At 40.1% G+C, this 27,993-nt stretch overlaps 5 protein-coding genes across 8 annotated transcripts; 1 reads left to right on the top strand and 4 right to left on the bottom strand.

The window, feature by feature from the left end:
- Window positions 1-1,941: 1,941 nt before the first annotated feature.
- On the bottom strand, window positions 1,942-8,085 carry LOC141902825 (uncharacterized). Its single transcript, XM_074790720.1, has 2 exons — window positions 7,647-8,085; window positions 1,942-5,828 (listed from the first exon to the last, which is right to left on the bottom strand). Exon 2 carries the CDS (start codon window positions 5,826-5,828, stop codon window positions 3,144-3,146), a length of 2,685 nt encoding a protein of 894 aa, XP_074646821.1. The 5' UTR covers window positions 7,647-8,085; the 3' UTR covers window positions 1,942-3,143.
- Window positions 8,086-8,261: 176 nt separating this feature from the next.
- On the bottom strand, window positions 8,262-20,917 carry LOC141902826 (ranBP-type and C3HC4-type zinc finger-containing protein 1-like). 4 transcript variants are annotated; one of them, XM_074790722.1, is made up of 13 exons: window positions 20,802-20,909; window positions 20,585-20,721; window positions 16,869-17,380; window positions 16,367-16,460; window positions 15,687-15,882; window positions 15,311-15,337; window positions 15,073-15,242; window positions 14,538-14,720; window positions 10,900-11,084; window positions 10,488-10,599; window positions 9,801-10,079; window positions 9,406-9,549; window positions 8,262-9,276 (listed from the first exon to the last, which is right to left on the bottom strand). In XM_074790722.1, the coding sequence occupies exons 3-13, from the start codon at window positions 17,360-17,362 to the stop codon at window positions 9,196-9,198; spliced, it is 1,965 nt and encodes a 654-aa protein (XP_074646823.1). In that variant the 5' UTR covers window positions 17,363-17,380; window positions 20,585-20,721; window positions 20,802-20,909; the 3' UTR covers window positions 8,262-9,195. The 4 variants fall into 4 exon arrangements, with proteins under 4 accessions (XP_074646823.1, XP_074646822.1, XP_074646824.1 ...); XM_074790721.1 differs by lacking the exon at window positions 20,585-20,721 and having other exon boundaries at window positions 20,802-20,917; XM_074790723.1 differs by lacking the exon at window positions 20,585-20,721 and having other exon boundaries at window positions 20,836-20,910.
- Window positions 18,167-18,924, top strand: LOC141902241 (uncharacterized). Its single transcript, XM_074789883.1, has 3 exons — window positions 18,167-18,452; window positions 18,540-18,600; window positions 18,747-18,924. Exons 1-3 carry the CDS (start codon window positions 18,314-18,316, stop codon window positions 18,922-18,924), a joined length of 378 nt encoding a protein of 125 aa, XP_074645984.1. The 5' UTR covers window positions 18,167-18,313.
- Window positions 20,918-21,491: 574 nt separating the features above from the next.
- On the bottom strand, window positions 21,492-23,095 carry LOC141902388 (plasminogen receptor (KT)-like). Its single transcript, XM_074790091.1, has 4 exons — window positions 22,964-23,095; window positions 22,613-22,743; window positions 22,417-22,526; window positions 21,492-21,690 (listed from the first exon to the last, which is right to left on the bottom strand). The coding sequence occupies exons 1-4, from the start codon at window positions 23,042-23,044 to the stop codon at window positions 21,593-21,595; spliced, it is 420 nt and encodes a 139-aa protein (XP_074646192.1). The 5' UTR covers window positions 23,045-23,095; the 3' UTR covers window positions 21,492-21,592.
- A 1,296-nt stretch (window positions 23,096-24,391) lies between these two features.
- Window positions 24,392-27,023, bottom strand: LOC141902612 (uncharacterized). Its single transcript, XM_074790433.1, has 4 exons — window positions 26,826-27,023; window positions 25,975-26,107; window positions 25,367-25,502; window positions 24,392-25,069 (listed from the first exon to the last, which is right to left on the bottom strand). The coding sequence occupies exons 1-4, from the start codon at window positions 27,021-27,023 to the stop codon at window positions 24,712-24,714; spliced, it is 825 nt and encodes a 274-aa protein (XP_074646534.1). The 3' UTR covers window positions 24,392-24,711.
- Between the last annotated feature and the right edge of the window lie 970 nt (window positions 27,024-27,993).

Here is a 27,993-nt window from a genome sequence, read left to right as displayed (position 1 = left end):
TTTCTCGATTTCTTTGCTATGTTCTCGTTGTTTTTTACCGTCCGGGTCATTGCCGCCTTCGATGCATCCTAATTTCTTCGTAGTCGAGTTGGTTTGCCGCCGGGGGTCGGCGACCTTACGTAATCCACACAAATCCAGGGTGTTGTCTTTGTTCGACGCTGCTTAACCAAACGCAATATATGTATAATTATATTCGATGAGGATATGAATGAAACGAAATTAATTTAAATCCACTCGAAGTATGTGTCGTCGTATAACAAATGCGTCAACCTATCGCGCAATCGCGCCATCATTACGATCGTCATGCAATGCTGTGTAACAACTAGTTACATCTCTTCGATTACAAAAACTAGCTATATGTTTGTTGCTGATGATGTTGCTGCGTGCGCGAGACTAGACGACGGGATTTTATAAAATCGTTTTCGCGCATTTTATGCGCTATGGAACTAATTTCATCGCTGCGGGCATAATCAATATTGTACATGCATTTTACATTGTATTTATTCAGTTGATACAATACACATTTCACACAATATAACACTCGGTTCATAGTATCATTTGTAACTTTTCACTGTATTTTTCATTATGTATCAGTAAAATGTTTTTTTTTTTAGAATATAATGAGAAGGAAGTAAAAAGAAGTTCTGTAGTTGATGGCTGCTTAGAGTAATCATTTGTCAAATGATTACTCCAAGATGGCTGTGAATACCTAAATGAAATCTGAGCGTGAAATGTGTGGCAGAAACTACCACTATAGTTTGTGACAATGTAAAAGCTATTTCAGACAAGAAGCAATTGAGAAGAAATACATTTTATTTAATTTTTGCTTGAGAGTGTATGTGCAATATCACAGGGCCAATATTTTGACAGGCTTTAAAAATGCGGCCTCCATTCGCGAATTGTCTCCTCGGTGAGAGAAAACTGCTCTAGATGAAAATCAATAGAGGAATCGGAATTTATAGAAGACTCAGCAACAAGTCACCACGCCTGAACGATCACTATACTTTAAATGTCTTAACTGAGATGGTCAACGGTGGTCACTCAGTTCGGTTGTCTAGCGGTAGGATATGAACATTGCGTACATAGTCTGGGTCCGGGTCCGGGTCCGGGTCCGAGTCCGAGTCCGAGCTGGTGTTGGGCCGCGTAGCGGGACGGATCTTTCTTTCTACACGAATTCCTGAGTTCTAGTTTGAAATCTGTAATCTTGATTTCGAATCTTGTTTATTTATTCTCAAATAAATGCTTTTATTGGTGAAATCGACGATAAATTCATTTAGACATTTAGTGGTCCGCAGATTGAGTCTGTTTTCCAGGTTCGAGATGCTCAGAGGTTCGGATGTCGCACTGACGTTTCTAATTGAGGCGATTAATAGCATCCGCCATCGCCAAAAAACTGGGATACAATTCGATATAGAGATTCTAACTACTTGTCCTGAACAATCTTACATCACGGATACTTGGATTATAGTTTCATTTCCAGAAAACAGTGGATGGAAACAAAGTCAGTCGAACCAGTGATGTCAGTTACGGATCGGCCATCGACAGGCTTGGTCCCTCCCACGGTGTGACACTAACTGATACAACCCTTTTTCAGTGCTTAAAAATGTTTTAACACTCCATGAAGTATGCAAATGATGTTAGTAACATTTACCGGGTTTGCTCTTGGGTGCCGCTTTGAAGACACCATGCAATGTTTCAGGTATTAATTGCGAGATCGAACCCCTAGAGCTCAGTACAATGTATCGCTCATTAGTCGTTGTTGTTCTTGTTTTCTTTAGACCAGACAATGAGTTTTGTACAATAACGTTTTTGTAGGATTTTGTACGTTCGGATTTCACCGGATTAGATTTTGTTCATGAAACAAATCCGTGGACTTCGACTTGAGCCGCCAGGTTATCGGAACCACCCACAAAATGAAGACAAACACGCTTTGTTTGATCTCTCCATCCGCTGTGGTTGTCCGGCCGAATTACGTTCTCACGCGGGAGCCGAAACCACAGCGAAATGAGAGTAGATTTAACTTTATTATTGCTGTTAACATTTACCACTGACGTCATAAACTGATATACATGTATGAATGGACGGCGATGCGAAAATATGAATTTCTAATCGTTAGAATTTACACACCATATCTTGAAAAAAGAATTTCGTTTTAATTCCGTGTGGAAAGGTAAGAGACATGATTTTGATTGATAGAGAAAATTAAACTCTTTCAAAGCCCTGTTTCGCCGCATGTGTATATACATACATTGTTTGAATATATTATATGTATGAAATAAGTTTTAGACATTTTCATCAACTGAAATGTAGGAACATTGTTCAAATAAACGGCACTTTGTACGTAGCAAATTTCAAATACATTGAACACACAACAAAAGACTGAACAGAAATTATTGCTTTATAAAAAAAGGCACATAAAATTACGTGTAGTACGTGTATCTTATATCTAGAGGTCAAAGCCAAGGACGAGAATAGCTTTTCCTGATTTTCAGTTCAAGCTTTATGCAGGAACGTATCGGGGGAGGGGGGATGTCGGTGGTTCGAGCATTGACGAAGTTCCGTATAGATGCCAGTCAGCCTTTAAAGAAAATTTGAGCATCGATTTCGAGTCACTGAGAGTCACTAATTGGTAACACTTTCATTCGGTTTCGAATTTACTTGATTTGGGGTCAAATTTTAGAGAAAAGAAGCAAAATCTTCACCCCAAAGAAGTTGTTAAAATTGCTCATCTTTCAATCTTATTCCCAAAGATTTTCCGCGCAAGGACCCCGACATTTGCGCGGGCATTTAATGAAAAGTTCAACATTTACGAAATTCGAAGCTTCCCAAAGGCATGTCTGGCTACGGGCCTGTATTTACACAGGGAGGAAAGTGGACAGTATCTGGCCCGGCCTCCCCATGGATACGTACACGTACTATTCGTAAGAGTACCCTGGTCTTCAACGATATAAAGACACACAAGACAATAGTTAATATCAATACACAAGACAATACTCAACATTGGGCTAGACTCAGAGCCCAGACGAAAACGACAGCCGAGAAGCCGGTTTCGGTTAAATGGTAAGTAGGTCAAATAGTTTACCGACTTGGATGAGTCTATGTTATACTGTTATACACTGGTAAATTTACGAACAACATCAAATTTATAGAATTTCTTCTTTCACAAACGACACTAAAAATTGTACAAATCGTCGAAAATCTTTGTTATCATTTTCGACCAGTTCTTTGACTAATGCCCACAAATCTCCACGTCGCAAGGAAGACCACTTTCGTTTGATCAGCGGCAAGGCTCTCGTTTCTTGTTTCGTGCTGTTGACCATGTCTTCCAGATCGCCGTCGATCCAAATGAAGCGACGCTCCTCGATTTGTTGTTTACGAATCAAGATTTCCGCCTCGAGGTCGCTCAACGTAACGCTCTTTCGGAAGCAGAGTTTGTAGGCGGTGGCCACGAACTGCATCAGGTCGGTCTCTCTCGATTCCAGCGCGCAGTTCGTCGGTTTCACGGCGAAAGAAAGCGCGTACGTGTCGAACAACTTCTCGAAATCGTTCAGAGTCGCTAATGATTTTTCGAGTAGTATGCACCTCTGGCAGAGCAGGTCTAAACGGCTTAGATTCTGCACGAACGCCGCAGCATCGGCAAGGTTACACCGCGGTTCTGAACCGCCTGACGATGTTACGATGAACGACAGCAAAACGCTGCGAAGTTTATCGAAAGACTTCGCCTTCAGGAACATCTTCGGTAGATAGTTCTTACGACAGATCACTCTGTATAAGATAAAACTGATATCGGGGTCCGAATCGGTCCGGTCCCGCGTCCCGATTGCTAATAACTCGTTCGACAGTTTCTTACAATCGTCCCAATTGGGCAGGCCCACGCTGTCGGCCAACGACTCCTCGATGGACACCTCGCCGGGGACTGCTCGAAGCAGGACATCCAGTAAGTCATCCACGGTCGGGCTCTCCTTTTCGACTAGTAGCGTAATTTCGCGGCGAACTTCGTCCAAAATTCGTTTCATCTCTTCAACATTTTGCATCGCGTTAGTGACGTTGTTACATTGTCGGGTCACGTGACTAGCGTGGTCCTCGCTACTCTGGAAAATATGGCCGATTTTCGACATGAGTTTCTTCTCGACGACGCCGCGCAGACTGTCGTAATTACGATCGGATACGGCCTTCAGAATCTCGCGAATGATGCCGAAGAAGTGTTTGCGATCCTGATTGGCGCTGTCGTACTTGCACAGACAATGCCGGCAGATAATCTGCGACAGTTTCGTCTGTTTTTCGTCGTCGTAAAATTCTAACAACTTCTTCAACGTCTGCACGAAACTGGAGACGAACACCTCATTTCCGGTCAACACGTCTCGGTCGAGAAGCAAAGCGTAGCGTTTTTTCAAGCCGGAATTCTCGGCGACGTAAACGCACGAATCCATGTGCATTTTACCGTCCATCTGAATGACGGATATCTGCGTTAACGGACCGATCAGTTGTTCCACATCTTCGCCGCACATGCGAAGAATACCGGGGTATTTTCTCTCGATCAGATCGAGAGTAGCGTGAACGAATCGTCGGTCGTCGCGACCTTCGACGAACAGAATTCGGTTGGCGAATAGGACGTCCCGAATTCGCTCCACGGTAAGATACGCGAACGGGTGACCGCCGTGATTGGTGACGGCTAGATTCTTCAACTCGTAGATTTTCGACGCGCGCAGAATTCGATCGCCATCTTGGATGCGTACGCGCCGGAAACGGAACATGAAGGCTACGGTGTACGCGCTTATCAACCGCTCCGAATGACAGACGGCGATGACAGTTTTACCGGTGACCCCTAGCAGGAAAATGTCCCTCAACGCTCGCACTAAGAGCGGATGCATCGATTTGATCGGTTCTTCTAACAGTAAAGTCAGTTTATCGTCCAGAGACAGATAGAAAGCCATAAGAAACGCGTCGAGAATTCCGGACGGCGCCTGCCACGTTTCCGTCTTGCTCTCGCAGGCGGCGTCGTTCATTTCACGGCAAAACAATTGACCGTCTTCGATCACGAACTGATAGTCGGTGTTACCGATTATTTTGAAAAACACGTCGTGCACTCGCGCTACAAACTCCGGGTGTTCCTTAGCTTTATTTATGTACAAGTCGAAATCTTCTTGACTGTAGCGATGACCGACGATTATCGAATCCGTTATTTGTTCGTAAACGTTGCCGATGTCCAACCAATCAACGTTCGCCACGTCGTTCCGTTTGGCCACGTCCGATTTGGAAAGAATACCGATGACGTCGGATTCGGTTTTGAACAATTGCTCGCATTTTTCCGACGTCAGAAGCATGACGAAAACTCCGCGGCGTCTCGAGCAGATTTCGTCTTTGGAACTGTCTACGGGAATGATTATACGCCGAATCTTCTCTCTCGTCTGACCAGGCACCTCCAAACCGAGGATGACCAGGTAGTTACCGGTCGACGTTCTCCTCGCCGAATTCGGAAGATTCATTTTCGCTCCCATCGACGTCGGAATTTCAAACTCGCAAAACGTATACCCTGATTTACCATTCGAAGGCGTGTTCGGTATGATGGTGGCGCTGCGCGCGCGGCTATCCGATTTACCGCCAGTTTCCCCGGTTTCTATGACCGTCGTAGGTGGCGCTGCGCACGAGACGATCAATTCGAAGATGCTGCTTTTACCGGAGCCGTTTTCGCCGACGAAAATACCGAGGTTGCATTGCGGATACCTCTGTCCGTCGACTTCTAACAGAGGCGGATCCGACGGCGTGAAGCTGAGCACGTGAGGCTCAACAAACTGGATGACGTTGTTAAAAGCGATTCGTCTCAACATCTGAAAATAGATTTCAAACGATTCAAGTTAATAAAAAGTGATAAGTATAAAACTCGGCTGAGGCCGACTGGAACTCTTCTTGACTATACAGGGACAAAAGCCAAAATCATTTCTGACTTGCTAACGTATGTTCCGAACCCTCCGATTTCGCTGACCTCGGACCAATTTTGCCGGTTACAGTTTGCACCGTTATTTCAGATGCAATGAAAAATACGGTGGTTTTTCTAAAGGGAGAACAGGCCCAAATGTTTACAAACCATGGACCAACTAAAGTTGTGGCATCGTGTTCTTTTTCACGTGACTATACGCCATATTGCCGGTCACTCAATACAATAAGTGATTTACCAGACAGACATTCGAGTATTGTAAATAATCCCATGTTAGATCACACGGCAAGTCTCCAAGCTGACGGGCAAACAAACTATGGCGACACGTACAAGACCTGGTAATCTACGAGTGACTTAGATTCAAGCCCATTTCTGGAAGTGAGTCATGACAGCGCATCGAGTTCGCTCTATTACCGATACATTCGGCTTATTTGTCCAAACACGTCCGAAAAAGCGATCCCGCATTGAAACGCGCAAGTGTGAAATTTGTTCTACTTCTTTTCTAATCAGCAGAGTTGTTTTTGCTTCGTCGGGTAATTTTCATATCTCGACATTTAAAAGACAAAATAATTACATTTCTGCGGTAAATGGTAATTCATTCACAGCGTGACGACGCCGGATAAGAGAACAACTCAATAAGGTTTCTGATGCAGGGAGAGGTGCATTTGTAAAATGCTTCTGTCACGTACCTAGGATTTCCATGAATATAGCGGCTCCTGAGGTTGAGGTTTGACAAAAACCATATCATCGAGGGCTGTCCCCGGCCTATGCCCTCAGTCCCCATGGGCCAGTGTTGTGCAATGTAGCTTAGATTTAACTACCATAAAGACTAAGATGACATGACTTATAAAAGTCATGTGCAATTGTGCATAAAAGGTAGACCTATACCGTGAAGATCGCCTTGGGGAACTCAGCCTCGGCCTATGGTGACGAATCGGCGAGTTGTCGGGTTTACGATGACCACGGAATATTCATGCTGCTATGCTAATCTTGGGGATGAACCTCCCTGGTTTCACCGAGAAGGATCGCCTTCTTAAGGCGTAAAAACCGGGTCACGGTCATTTTCAAAGAATCGTGAAAAATCTTTACATCGCACTGGGATGGTGCATTATATGGAGATAGCCTCGCCGGGTAACTCATTGAAATCATTGCGTATATTTTTCTAAGGAACCTCCTCGCCGCCCCTGGTTGCCCCAGTTTTTAATACGTCTGTCTACGGGCGAACGAATTGACTTTTGATATTAGTTGTAAATAATCTGCGTGGACTTTATTCAATCTCGGTTCGCAGACGAAAACATCGAATGATAACATTCAGCATTTCGCACGGATAATTGCACCTTGTATATACATAGGCCCTAGACCTGTCATTCTCGTCCATAAATCATATTCAAAGTAATAAATGTTCAAAGACATTTTTCAAAGAAAACATTCGCGGGATACAAAATAGATTTAATACATCAAACGACATCAGAAATACACCGTAAGTGGATACAATAAGATGTCTGTCCATGAGGAAACTCGGGCCACTTTTTTATATTAGTTAATATTATAATAAATTTTCAAATTCCGATATATAAAACTATATAGGCGCACAAAAATTAATCGGATGATGCAAGAGAAGTGATGTTATGTACCACTTCCGAGTAATGGTAGAGCTCGACAAGCACTGGTCTCTTAAACCTAATCAAGTTCAATGAAAAGTGAATCTTACCTTGTAGGTATTAATCAGAAGACCAGTACATCAGTTGATTATCCCGAAGAGCTGCTGGACCATGCTTCATTCAACATGCTAGGAGGAGAGGGACCATGTCAGCTCGGCTCTACGCGAACAACTTGTTGACTGACTGAATGTGTGTAGCTACACATACACTAGTGTTTTTTATCATTTCCATATAATCCAACCATTTCCTAGAAGCTATCAGTCGTAAACACGCTACACAGTCATGAATCCAAGGTCTCTCACTGAGAGCCGTAATTGCAGCACTGAGCTTTGATGTTCTGGATGGAGTCTAACCACCCGCAGTTTCACCATCCCCTGTACCGCTACCGCTCTAGGGGTAGCGCGCGACTGTAGCGCAATGCGCTGATGCAACCGCACGTAGACATCGGTCCTGTCACGTAGTATGATAAATGTTATTTTCAGTAAAAATATCGATCGCAATTCGAGTGGTTTTCCTAGAAGTGAAACATGTGTTGATAATGTAGTAGCTAGATAGAGAACACTTTGTTTTCATGATAGAAAAACGTCCTACATCTTGTAGCCCTAACAATGCATGCATCATTCGTTCGACCTTTCATTCAGCTACCACCTGCTCCTCGAAAACCAACAATGAAGGGAAATGATCTACCGATGGTAAAAAGCTAGTTGTGTTACAAGTCACTTGTTGCCTTTATTTGGGTAACCATTAAAAATCAAAAATGAAAAATCTAGTATCAGATTATAATTTATTCAACAGCGATATACATTATGCACCGCGTATATATTCTGCGAATTCAATTTTATTTACAGATGACTTAATTCAACATGTTTGACATACATATAATTGTAATATTCTAATGGAACCGTCTTATATAAACGGGTCAAAAGATAGCGCTACGTTTGTCTACCTTATATAGAATTTCAAGATTGCATGAATATTGAGACCGGGAACATTTCGTTCAAAACGCGTCTTTTTAACATTTAAATGAAATTTCAATACATTTGAATTTCAAATTAGACGGATTCAGTTTCGATGAAGATTAATTGCAACCAGACATTTCATGTTTTAATGATAACAATTAACAGCTTCGTACGAGACATAAGACAGAGCGGGCGGATTTTAGGGGATGGTCACGGGTCTGGACCCCCGCTTTCCCATTGAGGTTGCCATTTTCGTCAATTCGAAAATTTGCATCTTTTTTGCATCATTCAGGATGAATATATTTCTTCACAAATATATCAAAATAACACCGAGTAGCCACTGACATATGCTGTATCTAACTGGATCCCACATAACGGTGAAACTGAGTCCAGAGACAGATTGAACCCATCCACATAACAGCAAAACTGGGTCCAGAGACAGATTAAACCCACACACACACAACTGTGGAACTGGATCCACAGTCAAATCAAACCCACAGCCACACGCGCAACTGTGGAACTGGTTCAGTATCAAATTAGTTAACTGGATCCAGTACCATAACCAGAATGCTGTCTGATTACATGTATCATAACTAAATCGAGGCACAGTAAACCATTTTCCTAAAATGATTAGTCTTTCTCAATGACAGTTTTGACACGTAGGATGACACAAAATACCGTTTACTCTACATTTACAACCACCAGAAACATCACCATTTCCCTGGAAATAAAACAATTTGTCAATTAAAAAATGAACAGATGCATTTTTGTAGCAAAATACAATTATTCAGTAGAAGAACGATTTTAGTGAAAACTTTCCAACGAAAAAAAAAAAATTTCTGAAACTTACATTCGTACCCCAACGAGGGCCTCTAGTACACCAGCATATTTCTATCTTACACATCGTACATCGTAGCCAATCACAGCCCTCCTTTTTCTGTATCAATATCTGACATCCGGGACAGAACATGGCTTGACCGGACTTGACTAATCCCTACAAATATACCGATCAAGACGTTATTAAGTACTGAAGTGTAGAAGAAATTTTTGTTATTTATGATAACGAAATATTGTAGAGAATATCTTAGGGAGGACCAAGGCCACCATCTTAAGTGCTCCCACCGGCATGGGCGTCATTCAAATTTTACCACGTGGAATGACGTCGCTTTATTTCTGACCCGCGCCTGCTGTAAACTGATTTCACGTAAAACCGATGAAATTCGCCCGAATCAAGATTTCCGATACCTTTAACATTTCTTGACTTCGTTTACCGGCCTCGCTATTGTCCGCCTGAATTCTCAAATCATCCTGATACTCCTTACAATTCTGACCTTCGTGTATAGCTTTACAGGTGAGACAGTTTTTCTTGCCACAGACCGGGCAGTTGAATACATTGACTTCATCTTCGTAAATACACCAGCCTCCGCAGTCAGCCGTTTTACAGTGGTAACTGTTGCTGGCTTGACATTCAGCGGTTGCCAAACCGCGTTGTAGATACTTCTCAAAACCAACGGCAGAAACTAACTGAAAAATTGAGGAGTGGTTCGAAAGTAAAACGTCGACGTTATTTAAGGTTTAGAGGTATACGTACATGGCACAGACAAGACTAACTAATATTTCTAATCTTTAGTAGTAGCTTTAAGCAAAAATGAGAGGTAGTAATTTGACATGAAATAGCTGTTTAATTGAAAATGAACTAGACATTTTTCAGATTTTGAGAATATTTTGATATTTTTGCAGCAGAACGTTGGAGCTCTTAGAAAGTGGAGAAACTACTTCAGGTCTGATGAAGTCATCGCGTGTCTTACTGGCCACCAAACACAAGTGGTCAAATCACGATTTCATACGGTTTAAACGGTCCATACAACTGAACGATAGGCATGCGGCATCATGCAATATTTGGGTGCATGCAATATTTTTTTATAATCTTACCCCCTGCACTTCCCTGTGCTGCAGTGGTTTATCGCAAGAGTAGTTCCCGTCGGTAAATGGACAAAGCACTTGCGCATCTTCGCTGTTTTCAATGGTTCCTTGGAGACAAGACCTGCCAAAAACAGAAACCAGTTACGACCCTATAAATATATTATGACCTACGTTCGAGCGGTGTTCATTGAAAAGAATTTCGATTTTTTTGGCTCCCAGTAAGTACACAATATTTCCAGTGAGTTTTCAGATTTCAAGTGAAATCGATGAAACTTTCATTTGCAATCTTTTGGATTTGTGGCTTAACAAAAACATTTGCAATATTCAAAGAAATGTGGGACACTTTCAAAGATTCTCAATTCCGAGAGAATGGAGATGCAAGGGACCATCGATCAATGAATTAAAATGTCAAGCAAAGTACCTGCAGAATGTATGTAAACATTCTCTGAGAACGACCCCTTCTCCGGGATCAACTTCATCAAAACAAATGGCACAATAAAACATTTCACTGTTGGCGACAAGGTCTAATGTTTCTTCTTGTTCAACTAAGTAATGATAGTTGATCACTCGTTGGTGTTCATGCTCTAATTGACGAATGTGCTCAGCCTTTTAAAAAAGAAGAAAGCCAAACAATCTATTAGACCAGACAGAAGGGATAGGTGAAAATACAGTACAAATTGTGGTGGCCAATTCGGGCTATGACAAAATTGTTTACGGTTCAATTGAGACTGATAAGTCTGGACCAACGCGAGAAAAAAATATTCAGGTTTGCGCTACTGTTCTATTTCAGAGCCAACGATGTCAGGTTTGGATTTATTCTGGGTCCAACTTCTCGAGTTGTCGGTTAAAACCTATCGAAGTTAAAACATTTCAAAAAACAGTCAAAGTTTGTTATAACGCTGCCATCCTTTTTAATGCCACCGATCACTTGAACACCGACATTTTTCTTCTAGGAACAAATTTGCTCAATCTAACTTCAATTCAACGGGAATACATTTTTTGTCGCACCAAATTCGTTATAACGCCATGTTGTGTATCGATCCCAACCGTGGCATTATACAAGACCTTTATTAAAGACCTTTAACTGTAAATCTTAACTCAAAATGTCAAATTCAATCGAGAACTGGTCTCGGAATATTGGCGTTCGTTGAAGATGGTTTAACAAAGTAATTTGGCATTGATCAAAACTTGACGTAATTTTTTCTTCTCTCCACAGAGGTGTATATTCTATCAGTTCATAAAAATGTAATGAGCAAAACCCGCAGTTGATGATATAACAATTTATTCCGACAGTTTCGACTGAAGTTCATCATCAACGAAATAGAAATTTTGATTTTCGTTTTTCTGATGAAATTCTGAAACTGTCGAACAGTTCGAAACTATCAGAATAAATTGTTGAATCATCAACTGTGGGTTTTGCTCATTAAGTCTGAGATACTGAGATTAATATCAGTCTGTCAGTCATACAAATCTAAATTCCTCCAAATGATCAAGTCAAAGTTCAACGGCCAATGTAGGCTACTTGACGAGGCACTTGTTGCTTCAGCTGTACTCGCTGCGTGACGTCAATACCACGTGCCGTGACGTCACGTTTTCAGTAATCTATTTAAGGCTAAACAAAAATGATACCTTGTTTCTCCGCAGCGGCCGGGTCATTTTTGTTAAATATGATAAAATTTGTAAACAGTTCATTTCTACAGCGGCCGGGTCTGTTATGGCAAAATTGATCACGATTTTAAAAAAAAGTAATGTATAGGGTAGATAGGCGGCCGGCCGGGTCAACATTTAAGCTCAGCAGAGCGGAGAAACAAGGTATCAATTTTTTTTTAGCCTAATGCCATGTTTCCAACGAAATAAACAAAAGAGCAAAAACAAGAGATTTGTCTATATTGAAAACCATTTATTAAATTCTAATCACATATTTACTTTATGTACATCATAGTTATTAAGAGCGGTTCAACTCATTTCTACTGGATATTCGAAATTCAAATAAAATCTAAGTCACATGCATTATATACAAGTAGGTATATCACACGAGCCTGACACAAAACAAAAAGTTTTTGACCCCAGTATCCTAGGTACTATATATAAAAAGACTTATTATATTTATAGTCTTTTTATACATAGTACCTAGGGTACTGGGTCAAAAACTGTTTGTGTCAGACCCCTGTGAGGAATATATATAGACTAGCTGAACCACTCTTTTATCACATCAGCTGGGCAGGGACAGTTTATTTATTGTTCTAGGGGCCTGGTTTCATGGACTGGGAATAAAATACCAGCGGTAGTTTTTTTTAAGGGGGTTAACATCTACTATAAATACTTCACTTTTGTACAGCATTTACAGCAGTTATTGACTAATGTGAATCATCTGGTGCAAATAAGTGGCATAAAGAAAGATTTATCTCAGTCAAAAATCATAACCATACTGAAGACATTACCGGTACGTAAAATACATGATAAACCTTGTGAGAATTTCGGAATGTTTGCTAACGTTCGAATCACACGCTGGATTTGTTTTACTGGTCTTCAAAAGATACTGTGGAACCTCGTTACTGGTCTTAGACTCTGCACAAGTTTGATCAATCCAATTTGGGATATTTTGGAAGTGTTTTGTGACCCAATATGTTGCTCGAATCAGATATATTTCTTTTTGCAGTCTACTCCATAATCAAAAGCTGGGGCAAGTTGCTTAAAAGTTGGTTAGAGTAAAACCAGTGGATAGTTGACGTAGTGACTAATTAATAGTTTACTGTAACTATTGTATTCATCCACCAGTTATCTTTAACCAACCTCTGAGCGACTGATCCCTGTATGTTATATCATATTCTAAGCATTGTTCTCACTATCTGAATCAGAGTCAGCAACATGAGCTGGTGGTAGAAGCAGTTGATTCACCAGCTGAGTAGCGAAAAGGTCTTGGAAGTGAAGCATCCTAGCCAAGTCTTCATCCTTTTCGAGATCTTGTTTGTCGTTGTCGACTGGAGGAGTGTTTAATTTCTGAAACGATGCAGTGATAAAATTACAATTCGGGAGCCTAGTCCAAAAGGGTTATGAATATCTAGACTAGAAGTTGTAGAACCAAGATAGCTTCGACTGGTCTTAAATCTAAGCTTTGCGCAACTGGCAAAGCTCAATGATGCAATGTTTTTCTATTGAGCCAGCCCTCGAATTCTATTCAATAATGTATTTACAAGGTTTTACTTTATGGAGGATTAGGGGCATGTCTTTATCACTGCAACATTTCAGAAATGACATCCAAAACAGCGGAATGGACCTAAATTTTTGGGGCTAATGGACAGGAGGCGGTACTGGAACCTTATGAGCAGAACTTAGAATTTTCCAACTCGAAAAGATGTTTTGTTTACCACAAACAGAAATGTTGAGAAAACTTTTCATTAAAAATACAGTCAAACTTCTTTCAAAAATCGTCATCAGATAAGTCTTCATACGCTTGAGTTGTCTCTATTTTGAGTCCCTTTTTTATTTCCAGTGCTCATCATTTTTCACTTGGATAAGTCATTTTCCTTTTAAATTCCCTCGACCCACTGAGCGCCAAGCAGGGCATTATCAATGGGTTCGATGTTTCTTTTTCCCAATGGGGGAGAGACCGGTGAAGAACCTTCGACCAAGAAACTCTGCCGCCACCGGGATTCGAACCCGTAAATCCTGGATTGACGAGATCAATGACTAGCAGCTTAACACCACTCGGCCACTGCGCCTCTCAGTAAGTCATCAACATAACAGGGTCTTTACGGATTGGGAAATCCAAAACTCCTGATATTTCCCTAACCCTCGCCTGAAAAATTCCCATATCAAAGTAACAGACATCCTCAGGGGACTGTTTCTTCGCGCCACTCAAAACCAGCAAGAACAACAAGACACCGAAAATTAAAATTCCCTCATATTCAAAGAAAGTCGGAATTCTGCAGAGGAAAGCAAATCTGTAATTCCCTGATCTGAAACGATCATCCCAACTATGACGACTTAAGCTCGTTTGACTGTACCTTGTAAGCATCGGACAACTATTGAACTGGGTTGAGAATACTAAAAGCGTACCTCTTGCGTTTGTAAATCGAGTAATTCTTCGGCTTCTTTGCGCTGTATTTCTTCGCGCGTCAATTCGTAGTCGTCGGGTATTTGAAAGTCGTCCGGTCGATCGGTCGAACACATCTCGCATCCCGGTCGCGTCGGCTGATTCTCGAACGTACAAACCTGACACGTCCATTTCAACGCTGGTTTCTACAAATATAGATTATCAGCGGTGAAATTGGTGTACAATGGAATTTTCACATCGTCATCATTTTTCACTGGGGGGGGGGGGGGGGGGGCCAGTTTTATTTGACTTGCTTTTTCCCTGACTTTTCCCTGACTTGATCTGCTTAAGAATTCAGTCAATTAACGCAGTCAAATACGTCAGACATAGACAGAAAGTATTCGATTTAACTTGTCATCTAGCAATCTAAAATTTCCATGCGCTTGTCTTAGATTTCACAGGTCCAATTTTTACCAAAGCAGCAAGCAAATTCAGGGGCAATAGCGGCGAAAATGGGTCGTAATTCTGTCATTTGGGGCAACAGTAGTTGATACAAACCTGGACAGTTTGTCCGATTTCCGGTTGATTATTAGGTAACGACTGTTGAACCGGTTCCTGAGGCACGACGCGCTGTCTAACAGCGGGGTTCTCAACTGGTTCTTCGGGCCACGCTTCAAGTCTCGGCGCTGTTGCGGGAACCTCATCCCTGTTCACTAGAACAAAACCCTCTACAAAAAATACAAGTAAAATACAGACAATGCTAGTGAACATCCAGGTCTAAATTCATCGAACTTACCTTCTTCAGATGCTTCGGGCATCAGACCTAGAAAATAAATATATTTCTCATAAATACACTTAAAAGTTGAACATGGGAGGCAAGAGTATAAATCAGCGATTGACTGTGCTAATACACTGCACCTCAGTGTATCCGCTGATAATCTCTATCGAAAGAGGGCAGCATCTGTCAGACATTGTGAAATATTATTAACTAACAATACACTGCATCGTAATGTACATGCACTTGAGTGGTATATCCACTGCACATCGGTGGAATTTTCAAGTTATTCATATTTACTTTAGAGTAAGGATTTGTCTGCACTAAAAGGGTTGATTGATAAACCGGTGATTCTGACAATGAAAACTGATGATTCACGAATTGAAAAGAAGCGAACCTCCCATAGACAATCTTCTCTGGTCTCGTTCGGCTTTATCTTTCTCCAAGCCGGCGAATCTAGCCGACATCACGTACAGAAATACAGCGTGGTCGCCTTTACAGCCTAAACTCGACAGGACATCGGTGTCTTTACACAGTTTATTACCGACGATCCATTTCTGAAGCTTCGTGTGAATTTTGTGGTGCAGCATCATCTGAATGAATCGACGAATCAACAAACTTTATTCACTGCGAATCTGGGCAACTACAACGCAATCCGGCAGATCGTGTGAAATTGTCAAAATTGAACCTAATTCTTAAGCAACTGAATCCATAAATTATCCCAGGAACCACCGAATATAAATTAACTTCATTTTTCTACTCAGCGATTTGTATCTTTTTCATCAATAAGAGACTTATTCGAGAGAAAAGGTTTGATTTGCAACTGAAGTGTATATTAGAAGAAACTGAACGTGGAATACCAAATAGTGGTCAGATGCACAATAATTAGACAATCTGAATATAGATTAAGTATGTAATACTAACACCAGTTGGGACCAAGAAAAACATAGTGCATAATAATGAATTTGGTTCTATTAAGAAATGGTAATTTGAGTTGGATTTTGACTCTATAAAGTGGGCAGTGGAATGTAATAACTGACTTTGATGACCGTAGATCATTTATTTAGAGTTAACTACCTGTTCTTTAAGTTGTTTGATATTAATGTCGGGATTCACGTTAAGGAGAACGAATCCTGCCGACAGATTCTTGTATTCTACGTAAACTTTCAGCCTGAAAAATTAAAGAAATTCACTCTGTTTGTTTAGGTAAAGTTCGTACAAGCAAAATTCGCTTCTTTCGTGTTTTCAAAAAATCGTACTATCCATCCGAGTGATTCTAGGACAATTCCCCCCCGGACAATTGCCCCCCCCCCCCCGCCGCCGCCAGAAGTAAATTTTAACCCTAAAGTAGCACAGATACTAACTTCTGATAAATTAGACTAACTAAACTTAGACTAGCTAACTAACTTCAGCTAAATACTTTGTTAAACACTTAAACTCATACCAATAAATTAGCCACTAATAAGCGGACTAACTAAGTTTCCTTTGATTTGGTAAGTGGATTATAATTACTTGAGGATGGATTTCAAAGGTTTTGCAATTGTCCTGATAGGCATCCGAGTATCCATCAGAGCCTTACCTAAATGTCACTTTTTCCTTTATTGTTTCCGATTCCAGGAGGTCCATCTTGATCTTCGTCGCGTTCGCTGCTAGTTGACTCGCGCAGATTTGAGCTTGTTCGATATTCCCGCTCGAGATGCTCATCTGTAGATTCTCGACGATATTTTCGAGTTCTTCGAGCGGTAGTTTCGGCGTTGGGGGCACCACCGGCGACATGGGACTCATTCCTGGAGAAAACTGCCCGCTGTTCAAGGCAGTCATACTGCGGTAGTTAGGCATCATGGGAATTCGCGGCTGGGGTCGGGGCCCGTCTGGGACGGCGTTAAAGTTTAACGAGGGCGTCGACATGGTCATAGGATTCTGTCTACTAAGAAGTCCAGGTCCTATAGATATTGGCATTGTTTGTGAGAGTTGCGATTGCGATTGACTTTGGCCGACTATTCGAATCCGAGACCCCGCTGCAGGATCATAGAACGACGGTGCACCACGAGTCTGATCCAAATTAAAATTCATTTCTCCCGGTTAAAAGCGCTGAAGCGAATAAAAATAGGAAAAATTTATCGGACGAAATCTTCGCTGAAGTTATTGACTTAACCACAGGACCCAGTTCCACAGTTCTGTGTCAAGATTTGAGAGTTAACTAATTGATAATGAACTAATTTTAACTCAGAGTTAACTGTAACTTTAACAACTGTGGAACTTTCCACAGTTGTGAGTTAGAGTTAACTCTGAGTTAAATTTAGTTCATTTTCAATGTTTTAACCCAGGGTCAAATCTTAACTCACAACTGTGGAACTGGACCCAGGGGTTCATAGTTGAAGTTTGTGGGTGAATAGTAGCTTAGACCAGGGAAGTGTGATGAGATGGAATACGGACGCTATTGTGCAGCTCTTGTCGAATGTGCGTTGTAATTGCCCTAAAGCCGATAACGGTTCGTCGGCGAGCGCTTTGTTACGTAACGCGCCGATAAGCGATAACCAGCGAGATCGGGAATCTCCGTAATAAATCAGTTGTTTCCGAATATCGGTTTTTCATCCCATAATAAACTTATATAAAAATTCCTCTGTAAACTGGTTAAACTCAACACCTGATTTCCCCTCATCAATTTTAGTCGATCAACTTGTATTCACAATTGTCTTAAATTTAAGTGCCCCCTAGTTTGTCTCTTAACTGCTTCTCTTTAATCTGTTTTAGTGTGTAACTGTTTCTACGTTAATTTTCCTTTAGTTAGTATCATCTCTGATTACTTGAATTAGTCTCTTTGTCTCTGGATTGTATATATCTTTCATAATTTCTGTAGTATTCATTATTTCTGAAGATGACTATTAGGACATGGACGAAACGTTGAATAAACTACTAACATTTTTGGACTTTTTCGTTATCATTGTGGGATTCTCTCTACATCGCTTCAGACGGATATAGTGTTTTATCAATCGTGATATCGGTTCTTTCCGCTGTATTAAAATGGCAGCGGTTGTCAACGAAATTATAAATGATGACGATTTTGACGATCTATTCTTTGATAGTGACGAATTGGTTCAGATCGATACGGAAATATTACGGGAATCCTCTGGATCAGGATCAACTAATTCGGCCGATTCTAGTGAGTGTTATTCCTTTTGAATCAATGAAATATCGGAATAGTTTCCACCTAATTGCAGGCACTTCTTTCCTTTTCTTATTCATATAGGTACTTCTCAGGCTCAGCTGACCAGAGACTGCGATCTGAACACGAGAAAACACACATACAGGTATTTTTTACATTTATTTTTATAATCAATACAATCCTTTTAGGTTATAAAATAATAAACGAATACAGAAAATAATACATAAACATAATATAAAAAATCCAGATAAGTACATGTTAAAATAATAATCATTATTATTATTTTCGCAGGAACACTATATATTTGGAAAAGGCTATGACTGAAGTGATTAACCATCGAGTATTTAAATTCAGTTCAAATGGAATGGCAGCAGTACATTATGGAAAATCGATCGATAAAATTTTGACTACAAATAAGTCGCCGTCCAGACTTGGAATTAACCAGTGGTTTACATGTCCATTGTTTTAATTTGATAGTAACAGGGACAGTTTTTTTAACGTTTTTGTTCTTACGCCATTTTTGTAATTTGACACGACACATATTACAGATATATATCGGGTACTGTTCAGTATCATCATCAAAATCAATGTTGAACAACTCCTTCACATGGCTTTTGAAATCATTTTTATCGATAGGACGACGATCCGGAGGTTTCGCATTTTTTCCACACAATCGACAAAGATCCATGACTAAAAACAAAAAAAGGTTAATTAAATGAGATTGCTGATGCTATTTAGGCAACTTTGTTTATATGGGGGACAATAATTTGTAGGCCTAATGTAAGCGTTATTAAGTAACATTATTATGTAGTAAATACACATTTTAAAGATCATACTTCGTGTATATGTTTGTGTCGTAACATAGCAACATGACGTCAGAAACGAAAGCTGCGCGAGTCTGGGCCGAAATATTTGACATCTTCAAGGCCCAAATAACGCTAAACCCGGAATCGGAACGAACTGGCAAAAACATATGTTTAACACATAAAAACAGACTTTAATCACAATATAAATACTTAATGTTCCGATACCGGGTTTCGGAGATATAGAAGAATAAAAATACATACCTTTTTGGACAAATTTTACGAGAAATTGTTGAATTTCAACCGATTTTCGATAGAAAAATATGTGCATACAGAGCCACTTCCACGTTGTTCAATGAACTGCAGTGCGCATGCGTAGTATCGATCGCAGAACATTTATCTGGCTAAAACTATTGCGGGTTGTTCTGCGACCGAATCAAAGTTGATGTTGACTGGTGTTCAGCTGGTAACACACACTCGATAAGCGTAGCTTACTGCTGTTGCGGTAACCTTTGATGTACGGGCTGAATTGAATAGCCTACATCCGGCAATTAAAAGCGTCCGTATTCCATCTCATCACACTTCCCTGCTTAGACGCTCCAATATCCCAGCAAATAAAGTTGCTTGGGTATTGGAGGATCTAAAGCTACTTTACGCCCACTAACTCTAGTACTAGTCATCATGGTGGCTGATCCAGCAGGCCATACGCGAAAAAATCACGTATTTGCCACAATTTCACAAACAAGATTTTTAGTTTGTGACAAAACAACATCTTTTCGTTTTGGAGACATGACAATACAAAAATAATGTTTTGTCAATATAATGAAAATATTTATTCAATGCATTTTTTTCAAACCTTCAATAGGAGTCATCCTTATTACCGAGATGACGTATTTTACCGAGATGAACCGAGATGAAATGAAATATAGCATATTTATTTATTTCTTATCGATTTTAACACTTGAAATCATGTTATATCAGTAATAATATGATCTCAATGGTAAAAATCGATAAGGAATAAATAAATATGTCATATTTAATTTCATCTCGGTTTATCTCGGTTGATCTCGGTAAAATACGTCATCTCGGTAATAAGGATGACCGTTCAATAGGCTTCATTTGGTTGTGTGCTTGCTTGTGATTTTTAGAATTCACCCAAATTGATAATATTAGCCACCACCACCATAAGTTACTTAATAAACCACGGTCGTATAGTAGTCAAATATTGGGCTCGTAGTCGTATTTGAAATTTCAGTTTCGGGGTGAACTGTACTGTAGCTTAGATTATACAATAATAATATCCCTGGTAAGAATTAAAGTAAGTACCTTGGTTATCGGATGATCTAAGCTACAGTTCACCCCCAAACTTCAAATACGAGCCCCTGTGGTACTGACGGCCAAATGATATGGCAATGAATAATGACAAAAAATCAGATGACTCGACACCAATCCAGCAGTCCAGACTGAACAAAAAAACGTTAAAAATCAACCTCAAATTGCAATTAATGAACTGAAATAAAATCATTCAGCTTCAAAAGCTTACTAAATTAAACAATAGATAGTTTAAACTCGTTTACGTCAACTGCAACAGCGCTTCATTTCACGAGATGATGATTTTGAAAGCGATGACGGGTTTCTACTGCATTAAACTGCGAAGCGTATTGAAATTGGGGATTCCCCGTATATTGCACTGACTCGCTTGCCAGAGATAGAAATAATAAATCTTAGTCGCGGTTCGAATCCCGTAATTAAACTGTTAATCCCGGTGCGTTGATCTCGGCGATGATTAGGTAGCGTGATATCAAGGATTAAGGGACCAGTGGTTGGAGGGGTCACGGCTGAGAATGCTGAGTTTCTATTGATTCAAAAAGCACTATCTTCAAATAGGGCACAAATTTTGCCGAAACGGGCAATTTTTGTCTGACTCTCCAAAGGGCACTGCCCCTCTATTAATCATGAGTTATTATTTTATCTCCCTGGTCTTCGATTAACAGCCTACATGAGATCACAGAAAATGCCAAAATAACATACAAAAAATATTTCATAGATTTTCGATAAAAATAAGTATATTTTTTAAGGCTCTTTACAAAATAAAAACTATTTTTCACAAATATGAAATATTATTAATTTCTAATTTAATTAGTACAGTTATAACTGTGTAAATGTTATATATAGAGCAATATGATTTCAAGTTCTAAACTATTTTAATGAGGTAATCATAATGAGGTACCGTAAATGGAAGAACCCGTCAAAAATTTGTGGAAAATCCTGAGTTAGGGGAGGTCATGACATTTTTAAGCTATTGCAGAAAAAGAACATATTCGAAAGCTTTTATTATTGACCGCGTCGCTCTTCGATTTCATCGAAAGTTGGGACTCCTCCGGGCATCGAAATCAACGATAAATCCTCTTTTAGAATCGTTTCAGCTCCGTCTAAAAATACAACGAATGAAAGAGGATCAGTTGGATGGTACAGTTTAACTCCACTCAAGTTGTATCTTTTGACTTCGAGCTGGATGAAGTACACTCCAGATGCTCAAGTCGGATCTTTTCACTAGCGATATCTGCGTTGTAGACATTATTCAAGACATTGAAAAAGACACAATTTGTTTAGCAAATGTTAGAGCTTTTGATTCAAATCCAAAGATCTTTATCAATGGATCATTGCTCAGGAATTGTTTAATACAATACCGGTATATAATATCTGGTATAATATTAAGCCTAGCGCACATCGACACTGCGATTGGAGACAACTAGTTGCTACCGAACGATTACCCCGCGCACATCGAAATCTAGTTACAACCGGTCAGTTGCAGCAACTGCATGGCGCGTGTCGATCGTCGAGATCCAGAGCGCGCACATCGACGGATATGACTGCGATTGAGTACAACCAGTTGCTCAAAAGTAGAACATGGGCAACTGGCTGGAACTGGAGATAGATCGACGCTTACCAATCGTAAGCTCGCTCACATCGACACATTCAAGCAACTGATCGTATCCAGCCAGTTCCTCTCATGCGCCGAAAACTGCCTTGCAACTAGTTGTCTCCAATCGCAGTGTCGATGTGCACTAGGCTTTAGCTTAGGCCTATATTCTAATGCTCAAAATCTAAGAACTTAATTTTCAAAATTGTCAATGAGGAATCGTGTCAATTTTTACCTCTTATCCTTTGCAATTTATTGCCATAATTCAAATCGATTTGATAGCCAAGGATAAATGTCAGTGGCACCAGTGGGCCGATGAATGCAGGGTTCTTTGCTTTTGAATATCTACAAACCGAGAAAAACTTATTTCAACTACATGACATTTCATCCGCAATAATTTGATCCCAGTTTTAGTAGTAATGCTAACTGACCCTCTGATGAGACCCATTAGGGCAACTGCATAGAAACTCGAAAACCAGTAAAATATATCTTTATTTTTAGCGAGTTGAGCTGCCATCATTCTTTCTCTCATCAGGTTCTGCATATTTAATTGCCGTTCCATCTACAATACAAGAAAAGTGAAACAAATCAAATGGGTTAATTAGGTCTTGAATTGAGCGCTGCCTACGTCGAAGTTACCAGGCCACACGGTAACCACGCCCAGCCACCGGTAGCCCAGTGCCCCAGCTTAAAAAAACAACAAAACAACAATGTCAATGAAAAACCAATTAATATTGAGTAGGCCCATGACGTTTTCTCTATAATATATTTTCGTAAGCTACCTGTAATTGTTGTGTACGTAGCATGAATTCCTGGTTCTTTTTCAGGTTTTCGTCCATAGCTTTCCCGAATATAGAACCCATTTTCGACTATTTGTTTATGTCTGTCAAACCTTCAGTTCACGATATTTTGCGTCAACAAAGTTGATTTAATTGATACTCCACTCTCCAATAGACTGGTTGCCAATTAGACTGGTCTCCAACTACGAGTTAGACTGGTTACCGGTCTTGCACACGTCCGTACGGGCATATAGAACTCATGGTACGTGGGCACAGGCACACTACAGCGACACAGTTCTCGGCGGTCGATTCCACGCGTGAATTTGTCTACAAACACAGCAGAGCATGCGCACTCCGAACAAAATGGTGGAAACTCTCTTGTGAAAAAAAATCGCCTAGACTACCTGGCTGCCTGTCCAATTTTGCGCCACTTGCATTCCCCGCAATCAGAACGGTAGGGGTTATTGGCGCGAAGCCCAGCACACCGCCGCGAATCTTCCTAGTACTGCACATAATTTGCACATGAGAATAAAATTAAGTGCAGCAGGATGTCGGATATTGTGATGAGATCGATGTAAATGTTTGCAGAACCACTACCCTTTTACCGGTTTGGCCTGTCGGGGAGAGACTGGGTCGGTCGCGACGCCGGTAATCCTAAGATTTTTCAAAACATGACGAAATCGAGCGAATTTTACATCGATCGACTTTCTTAAATAAAAAAAAACTTGAAATAAAAACTATTTCTATTGACTATTTGTGACCTCCCGCGCACGGCGACAGTTCCCATGTGTATCATAAGGTAATTCATTTCAATATTTCATATTCTCAGCGTCTGTGACTGAAAGGCCATCCGTAAACGTAACATTAAGCATCGCATTTTCTTCCATGTGGTAAATTAGCATGTTAGCTATTTACTGAGTTTCCGTCTTTGAACCGCGCCGGAACGAATCACACGAGTATAAGAGGCGACTAGACACCATCAATTCATCAAACGACTCGGAGAATCTGACAAGCAACGGTCGAAAAAATTTCACATAACCGCTATCGTTCCATTTTAGAACCGTCGTTTTAGCTTGACGTATGTGTAGAAAGACTGGCTTGGTGACGTTTCTTCAGTTGTTGTGAGTATGGAAGTGTTGGCCAAATCAGTTTTTGTTCGAATTATGTCCAGTCAGCGCTAGGCCGTGGAAAATTTTGAAAAACCAACATCCACATACTACTTATTTATTTTGCAAATGAAATTTTGAAAATGTTTTAATCACCACATGTGTCAATGTGGCGAAATCTGTAAAAATGTACAATCGAATAGGGTCAGTCCTATTGCGATCCGATCGACATTAAGAACAAAAAACAATAACAAACAAACAAAAATTTGAGAGACTCGCTTTTCTACTCTCAAAAATTCATTTGAAAACAACTAGATGTCTGCGAAGAAGAAGTCACTTAAACACGATAGTCGCGTGATGTTATTTACGATAGTTGTCAGTCACGATTCTGGAGCCAAAAAACTAAATTATCATTACATGTATTCACCAAAAATGACCTTCTCATCTCAATGAATTATTCAACAAAGACCTAATAACTTTGATTAGAAATTTGACATTTTCACTTTTTTCCATAGTAAGCTTCCGGTTATAAAGCGAATTCGTTTCCTTTATAAGCAGCACGATTCAATCACTCACAATATGAGCACATTTTCTCTCACGCGACAAGAAGACAGTTGACTTTATTTTACAAATTATATTTTCTAATCAGTTGTACCGAACCCACATGCCCTGTCCCCTAAAATAGAATTTTTTCGTCGACATCGTGCTGTGGTACCATTTGCACGCCAATCGATTTTGCTTGTCACCCAACCACTGACTTGTCGCCGCCGCCGCCGTTATCAACTTACAACTATCGACCAGATTTTCGAACACTACCACCGCACTGCACGAGCTCGAGTATTTGATAGTTCGAATCGGACCGAATTCGTTGAATATCTCTCTCAATTGCTGTTTGCTGTAACCACTTTCACCCGGTGTCCGATGCCACCGCACTAAAACTGTTGATAGCGGATAGTTGTTATTTTCGTTTCGGCTGAAATCTTGTTTGACTTGTTTTTCAATTCTGAAAATAACAACCGGGAAAAATTTTCTGGTTCCACGTGAACCCACATCAAACGATATAGGAGTTCCCCTATATTTGGGCCCAAAATATGTCAGATATGGCCCATAATGGCAGATAGGGGTTCCGCTATCCAATAGAAATTAACCCAAATCATGCGCCCATATTCACCACTATCGACCAAAGTCCCTGCAAGAATCTTTACCCAGAAACCGGACCTCTACGCACCGGAGTCGGTTTGAGGAATTCTCTTTTCGTCGATCCCACGGATCCACGTCGGATTATTTCAAGATTGCTTACCGTTTTGTTGTTCGCCATCTCAGCACATCGTCAAGGTCAGGTGGAGGAGATTCGAACCAGTCGCATAGGGATGTATGTTTGGTTGATAAGATATCCCCAGTTCGACTACGAACAATTATAGCACTCGGCGAAACACCTTTAAATGGAAATAAACCAATTTCATAGATCGTACTATTTGACGAAATCCCCCCCGCGGGGATGAACTCGAGTCAGTTTTACAGTTCGTGGATTAGATGTAACTAGAGTTTAAAAATTGGCAATGCACTTATTTTAACTCTAGAATCAATTGAACCAATAACTGCTGAACTTTTGTCCTGGATCTTTATCTTTTATGAGTTTTTAGATAAATCTATAGATCTAAAATCTCAATGATTTTTTGATTTATAGCAACTGTGCACCTGAGTTCAGGGTCAAATTCAACCCGCACAAGCGGAACTAGATAAAAGTAAAATCGGACTCACACAAATATAAAACTGGACCCAGAGGCATATCAAACCAACACACTGGGCTCAGAGCTAAATTTACACACAGATTCCGGAGTCAGGTTCACCACTGGGGCAACAAGGTGACATTGAATGAATAAATTAATGAATATGATGATGACGTACATTTAGTAGATATAGGTGTCACTGGTAGCGGCGTGTGAATCTGACGTTGTTCTAGCGCCGTGGTATAAATCAATCTTCCAAATGAACCATGGATTTTCGTGTCTGTTAATCTTCTAAAAGTTTCCCTCTTCTCCTTATTGAAAAACCAAACAAAAATAATAAAAACTGAACCGAGTTAAATCTAGATATCTACGTCAAACTAACAAAAACGTTGCGTAGTTTGGGTTTAAAATATAGCAGGTGACGTCGAACAGCGCTGCTGCAGTTGTAAGGATTTTCCCGATTTTTACGTTTGCTGTATAAAGTCCCCAGGCGAAATGTCATAGACGATCAGTACTCAAAGTTCTACTGAAATATGGAACATGTTTAATTGTAACGTGAGAGTTGTCGTTCATAATTTCACACGACCGACATTTTGCTTTATTTTGTGATTTTTAACGCAACACAAACGATTCTATATTCATAGAACCTTTCATGGAAATCGTCATCACGATTTATACATATGAAATCGCGTTGGATCTAATTCCGATTAAATGTTGAAGTCATTCCAATAAATTTCTAGTTTTTCAGTATCGCGTTAGTAAATATTCTTAATTCTTCCTTACACACGCGTTAGTATTATATCATTGATTTTACTGTAGAGAAAGTAGATAACTGAATTTTTCAGAAACAAACTCCACCGTACTCAGATATTCGGAGATTCAGCTTTTCTAGTGGTAACCAGTATGATCGACTGGTATTCAAACTACTCTTGGAGTAAGACACCGTACAGTCTAATCAGAGCTGAACTTTTCAAGCAACTAAGACCTAAAACTAGATTCAGCCTTTCCCTAACTATAGTTACTTGTTACCTGATCGATTAACAGACATTTCTGCATCGGATATCTCGTAAACTGAAATGCCGTATTTTTCAAACGAGGTCTGTAAATCCTTTGTAAGTGATACGTCGTAAGGGTATCCTCTAGTCTTTCAGCGTCCGACACTTCCATGCTGTCAACAGTCGAGCCGTTTGAACGAGTAACGATCGTAGCGCTTTTTGATGTCGTCATTTTTCGAAGTAAACAAGTGACATCTGGTGTCGATTTGAGAAACCCGTCGTGCGGTAGCAACTGTAACTAAGCACCTGCGCCTACCACGGCAAAATCATTCATTTTTTTGTTGAAACATAATTAACTTTAATAACGCATAGCTGGTGACACCACGGACACCTAACGTATTTCATAGAACATGATTACTTTAAATTAATTTTCTGCGTTCACACTGGAAAATAATTTCGTTTTATGTCTTTTAGCTTCACGTTTCTAAAATCGTCTCTGATTGCATTTCTCGGAGCTACGAAACGTTGTCGCCAGAATGTTGCCGTGGATAACTTCATCTCAATCATTTTCAGGGGCAGCTACTACATTCTCACAGCAGTAGAATAGCACCTACCTATGTATCCGAACTTTTAACTCTTTACATTCCACGCCGTCAGCTGCGCTCAGGGTTAAATTCGGTTTTCGTATCTAGTCGACTAGTGGTCGGAACTAATAACCGAATGCGCTTGATTTTCGAACTATTTCCGGAATATAGTTACGACTAACGGAGATTCGGTTTCGTTTAGTTCGACTATAGTCGACTAACTAAGAAAACCGAAGGTGGCCCAGGTTGGCATAAGTCAATCCCGATATGAAAATACACATTATTATCATCAACATTATTATCATCATCATTATTCATACGTAGAATAGATGATCGGTTTAGATAAAGCCGACATGTTTAAACAAATTTAAAAGATTAAAAAGCGGAATTAATTTATCAAGAATTAAAATCTCAAGTGAAAATTACACGACGTTTCGGATTTACTGCTCTCTGGAAAGGGTCCGAAACTTTTGATTTCAAATTCTGATAAAATGATCTCGTTTTTTATCATTCAAATTCAGAAAACCTCGTCTAACTCGGAAAAACATCGAACCGACAAAATCGATTCAAGGTAAGCGAAACCCGAGTTTAGAATAGGAAAATACGTTAAGAAGTCAG

This window comes from Tubulanus polymorphus, chromosome 3 (assembly GCF_964204645.1).
Source record: "Tubulanus polymorphus chromosome 3, tnTubPoly1.2, whole genome shotgun sequence".
In the NCBI taxonomy this organism is placed as follows: Eukaryota; Metazoa; Nemertea; class Palaeonemertea; order Tubulaniformes; family Tubulanidae; genus Tubulanus; species Tubulanus polymorphus.
The sequence above is the reverse complement of the archived record's forward strand: the minus strand, read 5'-3'. Positions and strand labels throughout refer to the sequence as shown.

Coding starts and splice junctions, on each gene's coding strand:
- LOC141902825 (XM_074790720.1), bottom strand. CDS start 5,828: ATGTTGAGACGAATCGCTTTTAACAACGTCATCCAGTTTGTTGAGCCT.
- LOC141902826 (XM_074790721.1), bottom strand. CDS start 17,362: ATGAATTTTAATTTGGATCAGACTCGTGGTGCACCGTCGTTCTATGAT. Junction 15,243..15,310: donor GCCCGAAGCATCTGAAGAAG/GTAAGTTCGATG, acceptor TATTTTTTGTAG/AGGGTTTTGTTCTAGTGAAC. Junction 11,085..14,537: donor TCGATTTACAAACGCAAGAG/GTACGCTTTTAG, acceptor CTTTTTTAAAAG/GCTGAGCACATTCGTCAATT.
- LOC141902241 (XM_074789883.1), top strand. CDS start 18,314: ATGGCAGCGGTTGTCAACGAAATTATAAATGATGACGATTTTGACGAT. Junction 18,453..18,539: donor AACTAATTCGGCCGATTCTA/GTGAGTGTTATT, acceptor TTATTCATATAG/GTACTTCTCAGGCTCAGCTG. Junction 18,601..18,746: donor ACGAGAAAACACACATACAG/GTATTTTTTACA, acceptor TTATTTTCGCAG/GAACACTATATATTTGGAAA.
- LOC141902388 (XM_074790091.1), bottom strand. CDS start 23,044: ATGGGTTCTATATTCGGGAAAGCTATGGACGAAAACCTGAAAAAGAAC. Junction 22,527..22,612: donor CTAATGGGTCTCATCAGAGG/GTCAGTTAGCAT, acceptor CTCGGTTTGTAG/ATATTCAAAAGCAAAGAACC. Junction 21,691..22,416: donor TAAATTGCAAAGGATAAGAG/GTAAAAATTGAC, acceptor TTGTATTTTTAG/ACGGAGCTGAAACGATTCTA.
- LOC141902612 (XM_074790433.1), bottom strand. CDS start 27,023: ATGACGACATCAAAAAGCGCTACGATCGTTACTCGTTCAAACGGCTCG. Junction 26,108..26,825: donor AATGTCTGTTAATCGATCAG/GTAACAAGTAAC, acceptor TTTTTCAATAAG/GAGAAGAGGGAAACTTTTAG. Junction 25,070..25,366: donor AGATGGCGAACAACAAAACG/GTAAGCAATCTT, acceptor TGTTATTTTCAG/AATTGAAAAACAAGTCAAAC.